General features: G+C 41.4%; 1 protein-coding gene across 4 annotated transcripts in view; it reads left to right on the plus strand.

The window, feature by feature from the left end:
* Positions 1-22,500, plus strand: part of LOC128705668 (TSC22 domain family protein 1) — a 245,834-nt gene that overhangs the window by 198,618 nt on the left and 24,716 nt on the right. For all 4 annotated transcript variants that reach the window (XM_070086797.1, XM_070086798.1, XM_070086796.1 and 1 more), the window contains one exon: positions 5,431-6,091. In XM_070086797.1, the coding sequence (XP_069942898.1) occupies positions 5,431-6,091 (661 nt within the window). The remainder of the gene's footprint in view (positions 1-5,430; positions 6,092-22,500) is intronic.

The following is a 22,500-nucleotide window of genomic DNA, read 5'->3' on the forward strand; positions in this document are numbered from 1 at the left end:
CTTCTCCAGGAGGAGATTAGGAGGCTGAAGGTCCACCTCAATGGGCCTGGGAGAGAGTGTGAGGTGGTTGGAGATGTGGGGAATGAGGCTTCTAGCAGTGAGGTGCAGTCTGTCTCTCACTGTGAGGAGGCTGTAGGTGGGGAGGTAGCAACGGGTACCAGCAGTGAGGTGCAGCCCAGCACCTGCTACAAGTGGCGAGTTGTTCACAGTAATGGGAGGCGCATCAGAGTAAGGAAAGTTAAGAGTGAAGATCTGAAGGTAGGAAATCGCTTCTCTGTTCTCCAGGATGAATGTACTTCAGTGGCCAGTGAAGGTAAGGGTACTACTGCCCCTGCTAATGAAGGTAAGCGCATTCTTGTGGTTGGTGACTCTCAGGTAAGATATGTTGACCGTGCTTTTTGTAATAGGAATAAGAAGATGAGAGATAGAGTGTGCTTCCCTGGAGCTGGTGTTGGGGACATTGTCAACAGACTGGATAATATCATGTCAGGTAATGGGAACAAGCCCATTATCTGTCTCAGTGCTGGTGGAAATGATATTGGGAAGGGTAGGAGAGAAGAGCTGCTAGATAAGTACAGGTCAGCTATAGATTTCATTAAGTCTAAGGGAGGGATCCCAATCATATGTAGCATCTTGCCTAGAAGGGGAGTAGGAAATGAATGGTTGTCTAGGGCAATTGGTGTAAATTGCTGGCTAGACAGATACTGCAAGGAACTTGCAATCCCATTCATTGACAACTGGAACAACTTTTATGGCAAACATGATATGTATGCAAGGGATGGGGTTCATCTCTCTGGGGCAGGGGTGGTAGCACTTGCAGACTCGATTGAGAAGGCCATTGGTGAAATGCCTATGATTTTAAACTGATGGAAGATAGAGGTATGGGTGTGTGTGGGAAACAAGCAGGTTGCAACACTAGGGTTGGAAACAGTAAATGTATAAAAGGCATTCAGCATGAAGTTATAAATAAAGACAATAGAACAGGTCAGAAAACAAAGGGGGACAGCAGAGGGCAGCAAGGGACTAGCTCCCTTAAGGTTTACTATACTAATAGCAGGAGTGTTAGAAATAAGATAGATGAGCTAAGATTAATTGCAAGTGCAGGAAACATAGATATTATTGCTATAACAGAGACCTGGCTCAATCTGAAAGATAGAGAGATGCCATCTGAATGTCACATACAAGGCTATAAATTATTCCACACTGACAGGGTCAACAGGAAAGGTGGTGGAGTAGCGATGTATGTCAGAGACAATTTAAATTGTTGTGTTAGACAAGATATTAAATTAGAAGCGTCAGCCACTGAATCTGTTTGGTTACAGCTTCTCGAGGGCCGAGAAAAACTAATTTTGGGTGTGATTTACAGGGCCCCAAATCTTGATAGGGAGTGCAGTAAACTTCTATGGGACGAAATTCGTAAGGCATCTACATACGAAAATGTTGTGCTAATGGGAGATTTCAACTATAGACAGATTGACTGGAGCAATTTGACAGGAAATTTAGAGTCGGGTGACTTTCTTGATACGATCCAGGATTGTTTTTTAAAACAGTTTGTGACAGAGCCAACTAGGGGAAATAACCTCCTTGACTTGGTTCTTGCCAGTAGGGAAACACTAATTAATAATCTTGAGGTTAATGATGAGCTTGGGGAGAGTGATCACAAATCACTCAGTTTTAACATATCATGGAATTCCCCTAATAATGGCAATCAAGTCTCCGTCCCTGACTTTCGCTTGGCTGATTTCATAGGACTGAAAAATTACTTAGGTGGGCTGAACTGGAATGACCTGACTAGGGGTCAGGTAGGTGGTGATGGTTGCCGATATGATGCTTTCCAGGGCATAGTTCTAGCTGCTCAGTCAAATTATGTTCCAAATAGGGAAATCAGATCAAACAAAAATGATCCTAAATGGATGAACAATAGATTAAAATATCTGATTGGTCAAAAGAGAGGCATATATAGGCAAATCAAAAGAGGAGAGGGGCAATTAAGAAATCGATATATTCAGTTAAAGAGAGAAATAAAAAAGGGAATTAGAAAAGCAAAAAGAGATTATGAGGTTAAAGTTGCAAGAGAATCGAAGACTAACCCAAAAGGATTCTTTCAGGTATACAGAAGTAAGATCAGGGACAAGATAGGCCCACTCAAAAGTTCCTCGGGTCAGCTCACTGACAGTGATAAGGAAATGTGTAGAATTTTTAACACATACTTCCTCTCAGTTTTTACACAGGAGGATACCAGTGATATTCCAGTAATGATAAATTATGTAGAACAGGACGATAATAAACTGTGCACTATTAGGGTCACAAGTGACATGGTCCTTAGGCAAATAGATAAATTAAAACCTAACAAATCCCCAGGCCCTGATGAACTGTATGCAAGGGTTCTAAAGGAATGTAAAGAGGAGCTTAGCACACCTTTGGCTAATCTTTTCAACATATCACTACAAACTGGCATGGTGCCAGATAAGTGGAAAATGGCAAATGTGATACCTATTTTCAAAACAGGTGACAGGTCCTTAGCTTCGAACTATAGACCAATAAGCCTAACCTCCATAGTGGGAAAATTTATGGAATCAATAATTGCCGAGGCAGTTCGTAGCCACCTTGAAAAGCATAAATTAATCAACGAATCTCAGCATGGTTTTACAAAGGGACGTTCCTGCCTTACGAATTTATTAACTTTTTTCACTAAGGTATTTGAGGAGGTAGATCATGGTAACGAATATGATATTGTGTATATGGACTTCAGTAAGGCTTTTGACAGGGTCCCACATCAGAGACTATTGAGGAAAATTAAAGCACATGGAATAGGAGGAGAAATTTTTTCCTGGATAGAGGCATGGTTGACAAATAGGCAGCAGAGAGTTTGCATAAATGGGGAGAAATCAGAGTGGGGAAGCGTCACGAGCGGTGTTCCACAGGGGTCAGTGTTGGGCCCCCTGCTGTTCACAATCTACATAAACGACATAGATGAGGGCATAAAGAGCGACATCGGCAAGTTTGCCGATGACACCAAAATAGGCCGTCGAATTCATTCTGACGAGGACATTCGAACACTCCAGGAAGATTTGAATAGACTGATGCAGTGGTCGGAGAAGTGGCAGATGCAGTTTAATATAGACAAATGCAAAGTTCTAAATGTTGGACAGGACAATAACCATGCCACATATAAACTAAATAATGTAGATCTTAATATTACGGATTGCGAAAAAGATTTAGGAGTTCTGGTTAGCAGTAATCTGAAACCAAGACAACAGTGCATAAGTGTTCGCAATAAAGCTAATAGAATCCTTGGCTTCATATCAAGAAGCATAAATAATAGGAGTCCTCAGGTTGTTCTTCAACTCTATACATCCTTGGTTAGGCCTCATTTAGATTATGCTGCACAGTTTTGGTCACCGTATTACAGAATGGATATAAATTCTCTGGAAAATGTACAAAGGAGGATGACAAAGATGATCCCATGTATCAGAAACCTTCCCTATGAGGATAGACTAAGGGCCCTGAAACTGCACTCTCTAGAAAGACGTAGAATTAGGGGGGATATGATTGAGGTTTATAAGTGGAAGACAGGAATAAATAAAGGGGATGTAAATAGTGTGCTGATAATATCTAGCCTAGACAGGACTCGCAGCAATGGTTTTAAGTTGGAAAAATTCAGATTCAGGAGGGATATAGGAAAGTACTGGTTTGGTAATAGAGTTGTGGATGAGTGGAACAAACTCCCAAGTACCGTTATAGAGGCCAGAACGTTGTGTAGCTTTAAAAATAGGTTGGATAAATACATGAGTAGATGTGGGTGGGTGTGAGTTAGACCTGATAGCTTGTGCTAACGGGTCGGTTGCCGTGTTCCTCCCTTGAGTCAATGTGACCTGACATGACTAGGTTGGGTGCATTGGCTTAAGCCGGTAGGGACTTGGACCTGCCTCGCATGGGCCAGTAGGCCTTCTGCAGTGTTCCTTCGTTCTTATGTTCTTATAAAAAGAGAGAAGCTTACGACGACGTTTCGGTCCGATCGAAACGTCGTCGTAAGCTTCTCTTTTATGTGCGGGTTATTTGTGTATCGTTCCAGTCACGGTATTGTGCCTTTTTTGTTATTTAGCGCATTTCCCCGTATACATTGGCAGTATTTACTCTAAAATAAAACTAAGGAATCAAGTTATGTAGACAAATTAATTTTAATAATTTACGTAAAGAAAAGTAGTAGCAGTGTTACTTGTGTCTGGAAAAAAGTTGTATCTTGGCTTCTCTTTTATCTATGTTAAATGTTGTATGCGAGTCACATAAGTGACGTATTACTGGAAAGAGAGGTTGAACCTAGGTCTTGCTTGCTCGTGCAGTAACAGCAACAACTGAATCGCTGATGTAGGTCTACATTCCCATTTCAGGAGGGGTCCTATTTACACCAGACTATTTTCATCCACGTTTCTAACCTATTTTTAAAAAATTTCATCTGTGCTTCATTGACTCCACACTCGTACCAAACTTTCCTGTGCTGCACTGCGAGTAGAACTCGAGTAAAAAATGCAGCGGATAAAAATAGCACAAGTGAAAAAGGAACAGATAAAAATAGCCCTGGTATATAATAATGATGGCCCGTGTGGGTTACTCAGCAGCACACGGAGTGGTGGAGGCTCGATCCTTATTCCACTATGAGACAGACGCACTTCTATCTCAGCTAAGAGAAGAATTCTATCACTTGTGAAAATGGAAGAAGTAAAAGCGACACAAGTGAAAGGTAGGAATATGGCACATTTTTTTTTGCCTATTAGTATATTTACTTGCAAAACTAATGGATACTGGTTAGCTAAGTTGAATCTGGATTGGTTGAGTTAGGTTACTAATGGGTGCTAGTTAACTGGATTACATTAATTATATATGGATGTTTTTTTTATATTTTTATTGGATAAATCTATCCAGTCAAAATGCTGTTTGATGCAGATTGTCGTAATACTTGACCACCACCGCTAATCTGAAGATCAAAATAAAAGGGACACTTCATGCACCATATATGAGCCTTCCTGACAACACGTTCATTCCATCTGTTGACCCATGCTAGTCAGGTCAACCCATTCATTTGGCTTGCTGGTTCATGCTAGTCAGGTACTTTCATGTTCATTCAGTCTACTGGCTCATGCTAGGCAAGTCTTGCATCCTTTGGCCTACTGGCCTATGTGTTGCAGATCGTGTACCTATTCGTTGGTTTGCTGGCGTGTGCTGGGCAGGTGTTGCACCCATTCATTCCGTCTCGGGTGTTTAACTTATATTAAAGGTACCAATAATATTTCAACCTGACACTTTTTAACTGTTAGCAAACAAATGTGTATAGAGTTCTGCCTTAGATGTTTTGATTAATTTATGTGCTTTATTTCTCACTTTGATGTATGTGAGATGAGAGTTGAGTAGACATTATTCTTGGTGTTGCAGATGAGGGTGGTGAGGAGGGTGTCACAGAAGCAGTCACCAAGAGAGAGGTGGTGCTGCGCCGGGCATCAGAAACTTATAGTAGAAGTGCACCGCCCACCAATACCACTCACCACCACTACCATCACAACCATCACCACAGCAACCATGCGGGCGTGGCGGCCACCACTCCGCCCCCCGCGCCCCGCACCGCGCCCTCCAGTCCAGGTCACGCCCGCGAGGAGATGAACCAACGGCGAGTGCCGGCGCTGACCCCGCCCATGGTTGGGGGAGTGAGGGGTGTGGGTGTGGGATGTGGGCAGCCACAAACATCACCCAGAACCTGTGTGTCGTATCCGGGGTCGCCAGCGTCGTCACCGCCGCACCCGACAGTGACCCCGCGGGGCAGTGCTGTTTCACCCCTGGGGCTACCTAGCGCCTTCCGTCACGACTCTTCCTCTCCCCCCTCTACCACCACAACTGTGGCCACGACAACCACTGTGGCTGCCAACGACCCCGTCATCACCCGCCTCCCTCATGACGCTCTTCAACCTCACCTCGCCAACGGCCTCAGCCGTCAGAACGGTCTTACTAAGTCGCTGGCCCTTTCTCCCACCTCCTTCACTCATCACGGCCTCTACTCCCCGGAGGACCCCGCCTTCAAGGACGACAAGAAGCGCTCGGGGTGAGTTACCTCTCTTGTTCACTCACCACACACTACTTCAGCCTCTAACTTATACACTAAGCTACACCATTATCTTCAACATATATATATACATGCAACCCACGAAGTCTCCCAGTATTAGGTGACTTGAAACAAAGATGACTTGGCATTGTATAGAAGGACACAGCCATATGTAGTGTCTATCAAATAATAGTATAAATAGACCAACTGGTACCTCGCTCTTCTTGCTGCCTCACTCAAGACATATTTACGTCTGTTCGCTAAGAAACTGAATTATTTTTTTATTTCTACAAGTACATGATACAACTATTACAGACCTAGCAAACATTATTGGCATACTGTATAGAAAAACTTGTTCCTCAAGATGTGACCCACAACAGTCGTCTAACATCCAAATACCTACTTACTGCTAGACCGCGGAGGCGTTGACCCCCGGAACAACCTCCAGGTAGGTGGGTAGATGAACAGGGGCAGCAGGTGTAAGGAAAGATGCCCACCGTTTCCCCCGTGCCGGGATCGATCCCTGGTCCCTCACTGTGAGGGCTGAGGACGCTATCAACCAAGCTACAAGCAACCGTTGGACTGTACTTAGCTCAGTGGTGACGTGTACTTAGCTCAGTGGTGACGTGTACTTAGCTTGAGTGGTGACGTGTACTTAGCTCAGTGGTGACGTGTACTTAGCTCAGTGGTGACGTGTACTTAGCTCAGTGGTGACGTGTACTTAGCTCTGTGAAGACCTGTTTGTGTGCTCTCTGTGAATCTGAACCAGGATGCCCTCTCTTGAGCAACTTTACCAGCAGCTGAGAGAAGAGCTCAGAGTTGCTAAGATGGAGATACGGCGATTAACGGAGGAGAACAAGAGGATTCGTAGTAATCCTCCTGTTGTGAGTCCCCAGGTTAAGAGGGGAGCTTGGTCAGTGGCCGGGCAACATGGAACCAAGCTGAAGATCAAGAAAACGGTTGGAGAGGCAGAAACAACAAGAAACCAGAAGACTACCGTGGAAACTTCCAACCCATTCTCGGTGCTACCTGACGAATGTGAGTGTTCTACTGGGAATGCCACAACGAGCACCAAAGAAGCATTGGCAGACGTGAGTGAGACATCCCTAGAAACCCCAACGAAGACCATCGAGAACGTCTTGACGAATTCTACAAGTGGTGTAATGCTACCTGGCAAATGTGAGTCGACTACTCGGAGCATCACGACGGACGACGCCAAGGAAGGTAAAAACATTGTTGTTGGGGATAGCCAGATTAGGTACATGGATAGGGCATTCTGCTTGAAGGATAGGAGTAGGAGGCAGAGAGTGTGTTTTCCTGGGGCTGGGATGAAGGATATTGTTAGCCGTCTGGATGACATCATGAGAGGTAATGGGAGCAATCCTATTATCTGTCTCAGTGCTGGAGGCAACGATGTTGGCAGACGTAGGAGTGAGGACCTGATTAGCAGGTATAGGTCAGAAATAGAGATAATTAGGAGGAAGAGTGGGAAACCTGTCATATGTGGCATTTTGCCAAGGAGAGGAGTTGGAAATGAATGGTTGTCCAGAGCAATTGGTGTCAATTGCTGGCTGGACAAATACTGTAAGGAAAATGCAGTAACATTCATTGACAACTGGGACCTCTTCTATGGCAGAAATGACATGTATGCCAGGGACGGGGTTCACTTATCTAGGTGTGGGGTGGGAGCACTGGCCAACGCAGTGGAGGGAGCTGTTAGGTCTTTAAACTAGGAATAGTTAGTGGTATGGGTTTTTGCGGGAAAACTGTGAAGTCGCAGGGTAGTAATATGAGTACTAGGAGAACTAGTAATAGGCAAAATGAGGTGGATATTGGAAAGCCAGTGGCTCTAATTGACAAGGACAGTAATAGGTTTAGTGGAAAAAAAGAAAGGAGCAGGAAGGGTAAAGAGAGAGGAGGGTCTTTAAATATTTATTACACAAATAGTCGCAGTGCTAGGAATAAGATGGACGAGTTGAGACTAGTTGCTAGTGCAGGTAACATAGATGTATTTGCCATTACTGAGACGCGGTTTAATTAAAAAAGTCGGGACATGCCTGCAGAATGTCACATCCAGGGTTTTAAATTGTTTCAAGTAGATAGAAGTGTCGGAAAGGGGGGTGGGGTGGCATTGTATGTCCGAGATCGCTTGAACTGTTGCATAAAAACGGGTATTAAGTCTGAAGTAACACATACAGACTCTGTTTGGATAGAATTTTCAGAGGGGCATGAAAAATTAATTTTAGGTGTGATATACCGTCCCCCAAATTTAGATAGGGACCAGGGGAGACTACTATGGGAGGAAATTGTTAGGGCCACAAGGCACGATAATGTAGTAATTCTAGGAGACTTTAACTTTAGTCATATTGATTGGAATTTCTTGACTGGGAATTTAGAATCATACGACTTCTTAGAAGTAGTTCAGGATTGTTTTTTGAAGCAGTTTGTGACAGAACCTACAAGGGGTAATAACCTGCTTGACCTTAGTTCTGGCAAACAACGAATCCCTTGATAATAATTTAGAAGTTTCAGAGGAACTGGGTGCTAGCGACCACAAATCAATTACATTTAGCATTGAATGGAAGTATGATAGTAGGGATAACTCAGTAACAGTCCCAGATTTTCGCTTAGCAGATTACGATGGGCTTAGAGAACACTTATCATCTGTTGACTGGGGTAACGAAGAGAGCTATCAATATGACAGTTTTCTGAACACAATACATGCTGCTCAGAGAACGTTTATCCCTTACAAAGAAATTAGATCAAATAGAAATGACCCAAAATGGATGAATAATAGGCTGAAATATCTACTAGGGCATAAGAAAGGAATTTATAGGCGTATCAAAAGAGGCGAGGGTCATCTTATGAATCAGTATATTGACATTAAGAGGGACATTAAAAAGGGGATAAGAAAAGCTAAAAGGGACTATGAAATTAAAGTTGCTAGGGATTCTAAAACTAACCCAAAAAGTTTTTTCCAGGTATATAGAACAAAAGTCAGAGATAAGATAGGTCCCCTTAAAAATAACTATGGGCATCTTACTGACAAAGAGAATGAAATGTGCTCGATTTTAAATAATTATTTTCTCTCGGTTTTTATACAGGAAGACACTAATAATATTCCGGTAATTAATTTTTATAGTGGGCCAGAAGAAGAAAAATTATGTAACATCACAGTCACTAGTGAAATAGTTGTGAAGCAGATAGACCGACTGAAGCAAAATAAGTCACCGGGTCCTGATGAGGTTTTTTCAAGGGTTCTTAAGGAATGCAAAATGGAAGTCTGTGAACCATTAACTAATATTTTTAATTTATCTCTTCAAACAGGTGTAGTGTCTGATATGTGGAAGATGGCTAATGTAATTCCTATTTTTAAAACAGGGGACAAGTCGTTACCGTCAAATTACCGCCCAATAAGTCTGACCTCAATTGTAGGCAAATTACTAGAGTCAATTATAGCTCAGATTATAAGAAGCCATCTCGATAAGCATAGCTTGATTAATGATACTCAGCATGGATTCACAAGAGGCCGGTCTTGTCTAACTAATTTATTAACTTTCTTCAGTAAAGCTTTTGAGGCTGTTGACCACGATAAAGAATTTGATATTATTTACTTAGATTTTAGTAAGGCATTTGATAGAGTTCTGCACCAAAGACTGTTGAAGAAAGCAGCTCATGGCATTGGGGGGAGGGTGCTCTCGTGGATCGAATCATGGCTCACAGACAGGAAGCAGAGAGTGTCCATAAATGGGGTTAAATCCGAGTGGGGATCAGTAACAAGTGGCGTTCCACAGGGATCAGTCTTGGGCCCGTTGTTGTTTATAATATATATCAATGATCTTGATGAAGGAATTACTAGTGATATGAGCAAATTCGCCGATGACACGAAGATAGGTAGGATAATTGATTCAAACGTAGATGTTAGGGAACTTCAGGAGGATTTAGACAAACTCTACTCTTGGTCAGAAAAGTGGTAGATGCAGTTCAATGTAGATAAATGCAAGGTTCTGAAGCTCGGGAGTGTCCATAACCCTAGCACTTATAAGTTAAATAATGTAGAAGTTAGCCATACAGATTGCGAAAAGGACTTGGGGGTTATGGTAAGCAGCAACCTTAAACCAAGACAGCAATGCCTAAGTGTACGTAATAAGGCAAATAGATTACTGGGATTTATATCAAGAAGTGTAAAGTAAAAGGACACAAGTGCAACTAATGTGACATTTATTGTGGCAACGTTTCGCTCTCCAGGAGCTTTATCAAGCCATTACAAACAATACATGGACAGTGGCTTCATCAGTCCATACAAAGGAGAATCTTGAAGAACAGGAGGAGAAAGAGGTAACCAGTCCCTCAACCTTGAGTCGATGTGGTCAGTCCATCAATCTTGAATAGAATGCGGCATACGTGCTGAGGAGCTTATAAACCGTTGGCAGGAGAGGTGTAGCAGTCATAGGTGGTGTATTGTTTGTAATGGCTTGATAAAGCTCCTGGAGAGCGAAACGTTGCCACAATAAATGTCACATTAGTTGCACTTGTGTCCTTTTACTTTACATATTGTCGGTAATTCTACCAACTTTATTACTATCAAGAAGTGATTGATAAATTAGACACATGTGCAACTCTTGGGTATCTTTATTGAGGAAACGTTTCGCCACACAGTGGCTTCATCAGTCCATACGAAGGAGAAACTTGAAGAACAGGAGGAGAATGAGGTAATCAGTCCCTCAACCTTGAGTCGATGTGTTCAGTCCATCAATCTTGAATAGAATACGGCATATCAGCGGAGAAGCAGCTTATAAACCCAATTCTTGGGCACGACCTACTTCCACATTGAACAAATGTGACACGACCTATGACTGCTGCACCTCTCCTGCCATACGGTTTATAAGCTGCTTCTCCGCTGATATGCCGTATTCTATTCAAGATTGATGGACTGAACACATCGACTCAAGGTTGAGGGACTGATTACCTCATTCTCCTCCTGTTCTTCAAGTTTCTCCTTCGTATGGACTGATGAAGCCACTGTGTGGCGAAACGTTTCCTCAATAAAGATACCCAAGAGTTGCACATGTGTCTAATTTATCAACATGTCGGTTCCCCAAAATATCAAGAAGTGTAAGCAACAGAAGTCCAGAGGTCATACTGCAGCTTTATACATCATTGGTAAGGCCTCACCTAGATTATGCAGCTCAATTCTGGTCTCCATATTACAGAATGGATATAAATTCGTTAGAAAACATTCAGCGTAGGATGACTAAATTAATACATAGCATTAGAAATCTTCCTTATGAAGAAAGATTGAAGACTCTTAAGTTACATTCACTTGTTAGACGAAGAATGAGGGGAGACCTGATCGAAGTGTATAAGTGGAAGATAGGTATTAATAAAGGGGATATTAACAAGGTCTTGAGGATATCTTTCCATGAGAGAACCTGCAGTAATGGATTTAAATTAGATAAGTTTAGATTTAGAAAGGACATAGGAAAGTATTGGTTTGGAAATAGGGTAGTTGATGAGTGGAACAGTCTACCTAGTTGGGTTATTGAGGCTAGGACTTTGGGTTGTTTCAAATTTAGGTTGGATAAGTACATGAGTGGGAGGGGTTGGATTTGAGTGGGACTTGCACATCAGAGCTTATTTCTTGGGAAGCTTTGAAAATTGGGTTGGTCAAATGTTTGTTAGTGGGATGGATTGTAAAGGACCTGCCTAGTATGGGCCAACAGGCCTGCTGCAGTGTTCCTCCTTTCTTATGTTCTTATGTTCTTATAAGCATAAGAAAATGTCATAGATACCTTCATTAACAGCGGTTTATTTAGTTATTAACTTTAACTGGTGTCTGAGAGTAAATCTAAGCTGCCAGCTTTGAAAGCAGACAGTAGGGTTAGTGATCCGTGAACCATCAGGTAAGAACATAAGAACATAAGAACGAAGGAACACTGCAGAAGGCCTACTGGCCCATGCGAGGCAGGTCCAAGTCCCTACCGGCTTAAGCCAATGCACCCAACCTAGTCAGGTCAGGTCACACTGACTTAAGGGAGGAACACGGCAACCGACCTGTTAGCACAAGCTATCAGGTCTAACTCACACCCACCCACATCTACTCATGTATTTATCCAACCTATTTTTAAAGCTACACAACGTTCTGGCCTCTATAACGGTACTTGGGAGTTTGTTCCACTCATCCACAACTCTATTACCAAACCAGTACTTTCCTATATCCCTCCTGAATCTGAATTTTTCCAACTTAAAACCATTGCTGCGAGTCCTGTCTAGGCTAGATATTTTCAGCACACTATTTACATCCCCTTTATTTATTCCTGTCTTCCACTTATAAACCTCAATCATATCCCCCCTAATTCTACGTCTTTCTAGAGAGTGCAGTTTCAGGGCCCTTAGTCTATCCTCATAGGGAAGGTTTCTGATACATGGGATCATCTTTGTCATCCTCCTTTGTACATTTTCCAGAGAATTTATATCCATTCTGTAATACGGTGACCAAAACTGTGCAGCATAATCTAAATGAGGCCTAACCAAGGATGTATAGAGTTGAAGAACAACCTGAGGACTCCTATTATTTATGCTTCTTGATATGAAGCCAAGGATTCTATTAGCTTTATTGCGAACACTTATGCACTGTTGTCTTGGTTTCAGATTACTGCTAACCAGAACTCCTAAATCTTTTTCGCAATCCGTAATATTAAGATCTACATTATTTAGTTTATATGTGGCATGGTTATTGTCCTGTCCAACATTTAGAACTTTGCATTTGTCTATATTAAACTGCATCTGCCACTTCTCCGACCACTGCATCAGTCTATTCAAATCTTCCTGGAGTGCTCGAATGTCCTCGTCAGAATGAATTCGACGGCCTATTTTGGTGTCATCGGCAAACTTGCCGATGTCGCTCTTTATGCCCTCATCTATGTCGTTTATGTAGATTGTGAACAGCAGGGGGCCCAACACTGACCCCTGTGGAACACCGCTCGTGACGCTTCCCCACTCTGATTTCTCCCCATTTATGCAAACTCTCTGCTGCCTATTTGTCAACCATGCCTCTATCCAGGAAAAAATTTCTCCTCCTATTCCATGTGCTTTAATTTTCCTCAATAGTCTCTGATGTGGGACCCTGTCAAAAGCCTTACTGAAGTCCATATACACAATATCATATTCGTTACCATGATCTACCTCCTCAAATACCTTAGTGAAAAAAGTTAATAAATTCGTAAGGCAGGAACGTCCCTTTGTAAAACCATGCTGAGATTCGTTGATTAATTTATGCTTTTCAAGGTGGCTACGAACTGCCTCGGCAATTATTGATTCCATAAATTTTCCCACTATGGAGGTTAGGCTTATTGGTCTATAGTTCGAAGCTAAGGACCTGTCACCTGTTTTGAAAATAGGTATCACATTTGCCATTTTCCACTTATCTGGCACCATGCCAGTTTGTAGTGATATGTTGAAAAGATTAGCCAAAGGTGTGCTAAGCTCCTCTTTACATTCCTTTAGAACCCTTGCATACAGTTCATCAGGGCCTGGGGATTTGTTAGGTTTTAATTTATCTATTTGCCTAAGGACCATGTCACTTGTGACCCTAATAGTGCACAGTTTATTATCGTCCTGTTCTACATAATTTATCATTACTGGAATATCACTGGTATCCTCCTGTGTAAAAACTGAGAGGAAGTATGTGTTAAAAATTCTACACATTTCCTTATCACTGTCAGTGAGCTGACCCGAGGAACTTTTGAGTGGGCCTATCTTGTCCCTGATCTTACTTCTGTATACCTGAAAGAATCCTTTTGGGTTAGTCTTCGATTCTCTTGCAACTTTAACCTCATAATCTCTTTTTGCTTTTCTAATTCCCTTTTTTATTTCTCTCTTTAACTGAATATATCGATTTCTTAATTGCCCCTCTCCTCTTTTGATTTGCCTATATATGCCTCTCTTTTGACCAATCAGATATTTTAATCTATTGTTCATCCATTTAGGATCATTTTTGTTTGATCTGATTTCCCTATTTGGAACATAATTTGACTGAGCAGCTAGAACTATGCCCTGGAAAGCATCATATCGGCAACCATCACCACCTACCTGACCCCTAGTCAGGTCATTCCAGTTCAGCCCACCTAAGTAATTTTTCAGTCCTATGAAATCAGCCAAGCGAAAGTCAGGGACGGAGACTTGATTGCCATTATTAGGGGAATTCCATGATATGTTAAAACTGAGTGATTTGTGATCACTCTCCCCAAGCTCATCATTAACCTCAAGATTATTAATTAGTGTTTCCCTACTGGCAAGAACCAAGTCAAGGAGGTTATTTCCCCTAGTTGGCTCTGTCACAAACTGTTTTAAAAAACAATCCTGGATCGTATCAAGAAAGTCACCCGACTCTAAATTTCCTGTCAAATTGCTCCAGTCAATCTGTCTATAGTTGAAGTCTCCCATTAGCACAACATTTTCGTATGTAGATGCCTTACGAATTTCGTCCCATAGAAGTTTACTGCACTCCCTATCAAGATTTGGGGCCCTGTAAATCACACCCAAAATTAGTTTTTCTCGGCCCTCGAGAAGCTGTAACCAAACAGATTCAGTGGCTGACGCTTCTAATTTAATATCTTGTCTAACACAACAATTTAAATTGTCTCTGACATACATCGCTACTCCACCACCTTTCCTGTTGACCCTGTCAGTGTGGAATAATTTATAGCCTTGTATGTGACATTCAGATGGCATCTCTCTATCTTTCAGATTGAGCCAGGTCTCTGTTATAGCAATAATATCTATGTTTCCTGCACTTGCAATTAATCTTAGCTCATCTATCTTATTTCTAACACTCCTGCTATTAGTATAGTAAACCTTAAGGGAGCTAGTCCCTTGCTGCCCTCTGCTGTCCCCCTTTGTTTTCTGACCTGTTCTATTGTCTTTATTTATAACTTCATGCTGAATGCCTTTTATACATTTACTGTTTCCAACCCTAGTGTTGCAACCTGCTTGTTTCCCACACACACCCATACCTCTATCTTCCATCAGTTTAAAATCATAGGCATTTCACCAATGGCCTTCTCAATCGAGTCTGCAAGTGCTACCACCCCTGCCCCAGAGAGATGAACCCCATCCCTTGCATACATATCATGTTTGCCATAAAAGTTGTTCCAGTTGTCAATGAATGGGATTGCAAGTTCCTTGCAGTATCTGTCTAGCCAGCAATTTACACCAATTGCCCTAGACAACCATTCATTTCCTACTCCCCTTCTAGGCAAGATGCTACATATGATTGGGATCCCTCCCTTAGACTTAATGAAATCTATAGCTGACCTGTACTTATCTAGCAGCTCTTCTCTCCTACCCTTCCCAATATCATTTCCACCAGCACTGAGACAGATAATGGGCTTGTTCCCATTACCTGACATGATATTATCCAGTCTGTTGACAATGTCCCCAACACCAGCTCCAGGGAAGCACACTCTATCTCTCATCTTCTTATTCCTATTACAAAAAGCACGGTCAACATATCTTACCTGAGAGTCACCAACCACAAGAATGCGCTTACCTTCATTAGCAGGGGCAGTAGTACCCTTACCTTCACTGGCCACTGAAGTACATTCATCCTGGAGAACAGAGAAGCGATTTCCTACCTTCAGAACTTCACTCTTAACTTTCCTTACTCTGATGCGCCTCCCATTACTGTGAACAACTCGCCACTTGTAGCAGGTGCTGGGCTGCACCTCACTGCTGGTACCCGTTGCTACCTCCCCACCTACAGCCTCCTCACAGTGAGAGACAGACTGCACCTCACTGCTAGAAGCCTCATTCCCCACATCTCCAACCACCTCACACACTCTCCCAGGCCCATTGAGGTGGACCTTCAGCCTCCTAATCTCCTCCTGGAGAAGCAAGACCTCCTCCTTCAACTCTCCAAACTCAGTTTTTAAAACACTGCAGAAGCAAGCCATGCTTTGTAACCGTCCACGCTAATCCCCAAAGCAGCTCAGGGTCTGTGACCTCACGTGCCGACCTAATCGACCAGGCTGTTGGTATTTGTCACACGTTGATTAAAATATGCACCAAAGCCCAGCTGATCAAGAACTAACTTGAATTTTGTAGATGAATGGTTCAGAGAACCGACATGTTGATAAATTAGACACATGTGCAACTCTTGGTTATCTTTATTGAGGAAACGTTTCGCCACACAGTGGCTTCATCAGTCCATACATAGGAGAAACTTGAAGAACAGGAGGAGAATGAGGTAATCAGTCCCTCAACCTTGAGTCGATGTGTTCAGTCCATCAGGATTGATGGACTGAACACATCGACTCAAGGTTGAGGGACTGATTACCTCATTCTCCTCCTGTTCTTCAAGTTTCTCCTATGTATGGACTGATGAAGCCACTGTGTGGCGAAACGTTTCCTCAATAAAGATAACCAAGAGTTGCACATGTGTCTAATTTATTAACTTGAATTTATTAACTTTTCTCTCTTGAAGGAAACTAGGGTTTGTTGGCGACTTCCCTTGTGTATGAAGGTGTTGAAGAATCTATGGCCCTTTACACTTATCAAGTTCTTTCTTAGAGTATTCATCGCAATCCTTTTCACTGGGGTATTTTGCTTTCATAATGGTTTCAGTATGCGTGTTTGGGATCAATCCCTTTAGAATTTTCCAGGTGTCGATTATGATGTATTCTTCTCACCTACGTTCCAAGGAATACAGTTTGAGGGATTTCAAGCACTCCAAGTTATTCAAGTGCTTGACTGAATTTATACCGTCAGTGAAGGGTCTTTATACATTCTTCAGCTATGCAATTTGGCCTGCTTTGAAATGGTGTGTTTGTACACGGCAATATTCCAGCCTAGAGAGAACTGACTTAAAGTATCATTATTAACCTGGCATCTCTTATTTTGAATGTTCTAGTTATTAAGTCTATTATTTTCCTTGCGTCTTTGACAGTGACACTTGAATGCGAGATCCTCTGACATAACTACCAAGTCTTTCACTTTAAAGTTCTATTTCATTGAGTGCTTCATTATTCAGACGTTAAGGAGTACGAAATGCTAAACCCATAAGGCTCATACAGCGCATGTGGCAATGTGAGGAAAACAGATTCGATCCAAGGAAGAAGTGAGGTCAGTTCCGTGGATGAACAGCACCTCACTGGCGAGGAGTCGACCCTTACTCAAAATTTCAGTAGTCTTAGTTTACAACAGACTTATCCTGACATAAACACTTGTAAATATGAACCACAGAGTGAGCATGTGGCTACTTATAATCTGGGCTAAAATTAACCTGAGTTTTCCACTATAGGCATTTTTTTTTTCATTAGAAACAAAAGTTTCTACTCTAGTAGCGAAAATACATGACATTAGTAAATAAAACATATACAGTCTCTGACAGAGTAAAAGCACCTTCACTTCTCAGACAACACCCACAAAATATCTTGGTAATATCATCATCAGTTACCTCAGTAAGGACATAGTACTCAAAGTATAGGATACCGGACAATGTTGTCTTGCTCTTAGAACAATGGAAGAGGTAACACATACAACAGTAATGTCAGACGGAAAAAAATTTCACGGTTAATACCCTGGCCGTTTCCCACCGAGATAATTAACTGAAGAAAAAGAGAAAACTCTTAACCAATATTCATTCAATCACTGTCTAGCCAGAAGCTTGCCAACATCACAGTTCAGATAACCCGCTGAATTGCAGTCTAAACTTCATATTGCAGGCATAGTACTTACCACCTCCAGGACTCGGGTCCGGCTAACCGGTTTCCCAGAAACTATAGGTGTAGGCAAGGACGACCCCTACCCCTCCTTCCATCCATCTCAAATTTATACCATCTCCTAGTCATCTTATTTTGTTCCTTCCTCCCTAACTGTCCAAACTACTTCAACAACCCCTCCTCGGCCCTCTGAGTAATTCTTTTGATAACCCCAAACCTTCTAATCTCCAAGCTCTGAATTCTCTTCATAACATTCACACCACATATCGTTCTCAAACACAACATCTCCACTGCCTCCAGCCTCCTTGCTGTAATGTTTAGAATCTGTTCTTCGAACCCATATTGTAATAGTCTGGCACCATTATATTCTGATACACTCTACTTTTTGCCTCCATAGGTTAGGTTCTTTGTCTCTACAGATTCCCTCAGTGCTCCACTCGCCTTTTTTCTCTTATTACTTCTGTGGCTCACCTCGTCTTCCAGAGACCCATCTGCCGATAAGTTCACCATCAAATAGCTGAACACATTTGCTTCCTCCATATTCTTTCCAATCTGATAACCTTTACGACCTCGTCCATAAATATGTTAGGCAACAATGGTGACATCACACCTCTTTCTCTAAGGCCAGCTTTTACTGGAAAATAATCTTTCTCCTACATACCTTAAGCTGATCCTCCCTGTCCACATTGAGTTGTATGCTTTTTCTAAATTCATATGCGTAACAAAAAGTTCTTTACCTTTATCTAAATATTGTTCACCTGTATGCTTCAGTGGACGGGGACTTGAACTGCGATTCTTGCATGTAGCAGACCTAACACACTGTCACGAATCTTACAATAAGATTATTTTTACAAACAGCACTTCTGTTATATGTTTGCATCTTCTGCAAACTATTCGGCCATAGATGGCAAATAGGTTTTGATTGTTAAGGGAAATCTCAGGAACATACAGATGATTTTGGTACTGTTGCATTGCAGGTAGTGGGATCAGTAAGAGATCTAAGTGTCTGCCTGGATTCTTCATTGTCATTTGTTGAACACGTCAACCAAATTGTTAAATCTTGCTAGTTTCATATTCGTAATCAGTATGCAGTCAATATTTTGACGTCTTATCTTCGCCCGTGTTGCCTCTCGTATTGATTGTTGCAATCGTTTGTGGGTTTACTTAACTACTTGCTAAAAAAAAGACTTCAGTCTGGTCTGAATCGTGCATCTAGACTGGTATTTTTGCTCCCGACTAGGGTTACTACTAGTCCCTACTTCTATGGGCACTTGCATGAGCTGCATTGGTCCCCTATTAAGGCAAGCATTGAATTCTGACCCTTTTTATTAACATGTAACACTATTAAGTTTGATGTACCCAAGTATTTTGGTGATATGTTTGTGTCTTTTACACTGGGCTTGGCAATGTTTCTGCGAGTTGCTGTCAACCCTTTTACACCAATTATGCCTCGTGCTGTTGGGGAGAAATTCGCTGAAATAAAGTGTCTATCTTATGTAGCTCCTAGATGTGGTTGTCAGTGTCTATCAAGATTCAAGACTCGGTTGAAAGCACATCTCTTTTCCAAACCTTATGATCCTTATGATTATACTGTCACTCTTTGATATAAACTTTAGTGTTCTTCATTTGTTGCATTTATGGCTTGCCGTGTGAGCCTTTCTGATTTTCTTGAAAAAGGCACTCAGCAAAATAAAAAATAATATATACATGTGTGTGTGTGTATATATTATATATATATATATATATATATATATATATATATATATATATTATACATATATATATTTATATACCTCTGGTGTAAATTGTGGGACCCATAGCCTCGGAGAAGTGGATAAAAAGGCTTCAAGGAAGAATATTTGGATTTCTTCCTGAAGCCGTTTGAATATTCCACTTCCCCTACCACCCCATCTTTTAGTATATATATTTTTTTACCAATAGGAATATTTTATTACATAATATGGTACAGAAGATTTAAGAGATACATTGTTGATATAAAGGTGGCATATAAGGTACATGTTGTTACGTGTGTATCACCGATTATAAGGCGAAAATCTCATCCAGCTCCTCAGAGCTGGGGCGTGTGCCCAAAATACAGCAAGCATTACCCCTTTGAACAGCCGCACTGAGCCGCTGGAACAGAAAACTAGCTGCCCTGGGATCCCTAGTTACCCTGATGAGTCTTTTTCCCAGCTCCTTAAGGAATTTAGATGCACTCTTTCCCCATGAGCCAAGGGTCTCTGAGCCTATTTATTTATTTATTTATTTATTTATTTATTTATTTCCAATTTGTGCACACATACAGAGGTACAAAAAAAATACAGATAAGAGCAGTATGCCAAAGCCACTTATACTATGCATAGCATTACGGGCTGGCTTAAAATTAACTTAAGATTAACTAAGCAATGATTATTATTATTATTATAATCAAAAAGAAGCGCTAAGCCACAAGGACTATACAGCGCTGCTACTAAGCAATGATGAAATCAGTGATAAAACATTAATGTAAACAGATAACTATAAAGCACAAGTGAGTATTACAAAGACAGGTCATATGGTTGCATTCAGTTAGGTAGTGATTCTGTTAGGTAGTGTATTTAAAAAATAATAAAGTTAGATTGGGTTTTAGGTTTAACATTTATGTGATATAATTGTGAGAAACATTTAAGATATACAATTTATAATGTTCAGTTATTCAGTATTTATTTGGTTTTGGGTGAGTAAGTAATCTTTGAGAAGAGACTTGAATTTATAAACAGGTTGTGTTTCTTTTATATTTACAGGTAATGAATTCCAGATTTTAGGGCCTTTTATGTGCATTGAGTTTTTGCATAGTGTGAGATGGACACGAGGAACATCAAAGAGTGATCTGTGCCTTGTGTTATGGTCATGTGTTCTGTTGAGGTTGGCAAGGAGATGTTTGAGGGGAGGGTTAATATCAGAGTTAAGTGTTCTATGTATGTAATAGGTGCAGTAATAAGTATGGATGTTTTGTATGGTGAGTAGGTTTAGTGTATTGAATATTGGTGGAGTGTGCTGCCTGTAGTGAGAATTTGTTATCATTCTAACTGCAGCCTTTTGTTGGGTAATTAGTGGTCTGAGATGGTTAATTGTTGTTGAGCCCCATGCACAAATTCCATAGGTGAGATAGGGGTAAATAAGAGAGTGATATAGGGCCAGGAGGGCTGACTGTGGAACATAGTACCGTATCTTCGATAGTATGCCTACAGTCTTGGAAATTTTCTTAGAAATTTGATGTATATGTGTATGAAATTTGAGTCTATTATCAAGGTGGATTCCTAAGAATTTTCCCTCTGTTAGTTTTGTGATAGGTGATCCATTTATCATTATGTTAAGAGGGACATCTGTAGCTCTGTTACCAAACTGAATGAAGTAGGTTTTGTCAATGTTTAGTGTAAGTTTGTTAGTCCTCATCCAGGTAGATATTTTCTGTAATTCGGTATTTACAGTATTGGCTAGCGTGACTGGGCTCGGGTGAGAGAAGACGTATGTAGTGTCATCTGCAAATAGTGTGGGTTTGAGTAATTGCGAAGCATTTGGAAGGTCATTTATGTATAGGAGAAAGAGAAGAGGGCCAAGGACACTTCCCTGTGGGACACCAACTGTAATTGGTTGTGCAGAAGAGTTTGCCCCATTTGCGTACACATATTGGCTTCTGTTGCTGAGGTAAGACTTGAGGTAGTTGAGGGAGTGCCCTCTTATACCATAGTGTGACAATTTTACGTGGAGCAAGTCATGGTCAACTGTATCAAAAGCTTTACGTAAGTCAATGAAGATCCCCAGTGGGACTTCTTTTTTCTCTATTGCAGTGTATATATGTTCTAGCATGTGTATAATAGCATCATTAGTATTTTTATTAGGCCTGAATCCAAATTGGCAGGGGTTGAGTATGTTTTGGGAGATAAGGTAGGAGTAGATTCGTTTATGAATTAATTTTTCGAAGATTTTTGAGAGAGGGTGTAAGTTGGATATTGGCCTATAGTTATTCAACTCTGTTTGGTCTCCTCCTTTGTGGATCGGGGTGACCCTTGCTATTTTGAGTACTGTAGGGAAGGTGGAGGATTCAATGGATTTGTTAAAGAGTGTTGCAATGATTGGTGATAGCACTTGTGACACTTTTTTGTATATAAGGGGTGGTAAGGTATTTAAATCTCCTGCCTTGTTTTTTAGTGCGTTGATAATAAGGGAGACTTCGTATGGGTTAGTCGGAGCTAGGAACAGTGTGTTCGGGTAGTTGCCGGTGAGGTAGTCATTTGGTGGGGTATCTGAGCTTGGGATTTTATTGGCAAGGTTTTGTCCTATAGTGGAGAAGAAACATATAATGATGGGCAAGTTCTCCATATTTTCTAGACTATGTATGGTTCCTGTCTCCACTACATCACTTGCCAGACTATTCCACTTCCTGACAACTCTGTAACTAAAGAAATACTTCCTAACATCCCTTTGACTCGCCTGAGTCTTCAACTTCCAATTGTGACCCCTTGTTTCTGTTTCCCCTCTCTGGAACATCCTGTCTCTGTCCACCTTGTCAATTCCTCGCAGTATTTTGTATGTCGTTATCATGTTTCCCCTAACCCTTCTGTCCTCCAGTGTCGTCGGCCGATTTCCCTTAACCTTTCTTCGTAGGACATTGTCCTTTGCTCTGGAACTAGCCTTGTTGCAAACCTT

This window comes from Cherax quadricarinatus, chromosome 19 (assembly GCF_038502225.1).
Source record: "Cherax quadricarinatus isolate ZL_2023a chromosome 19, ASM3850222v1, whole genome shotgun sequence".
NCBI lineage: Eukaryota > Metazoa > Arthropoda > Malacostraca > Decapoda > Parastacidae > Cherax > Cherax quadricarinatus.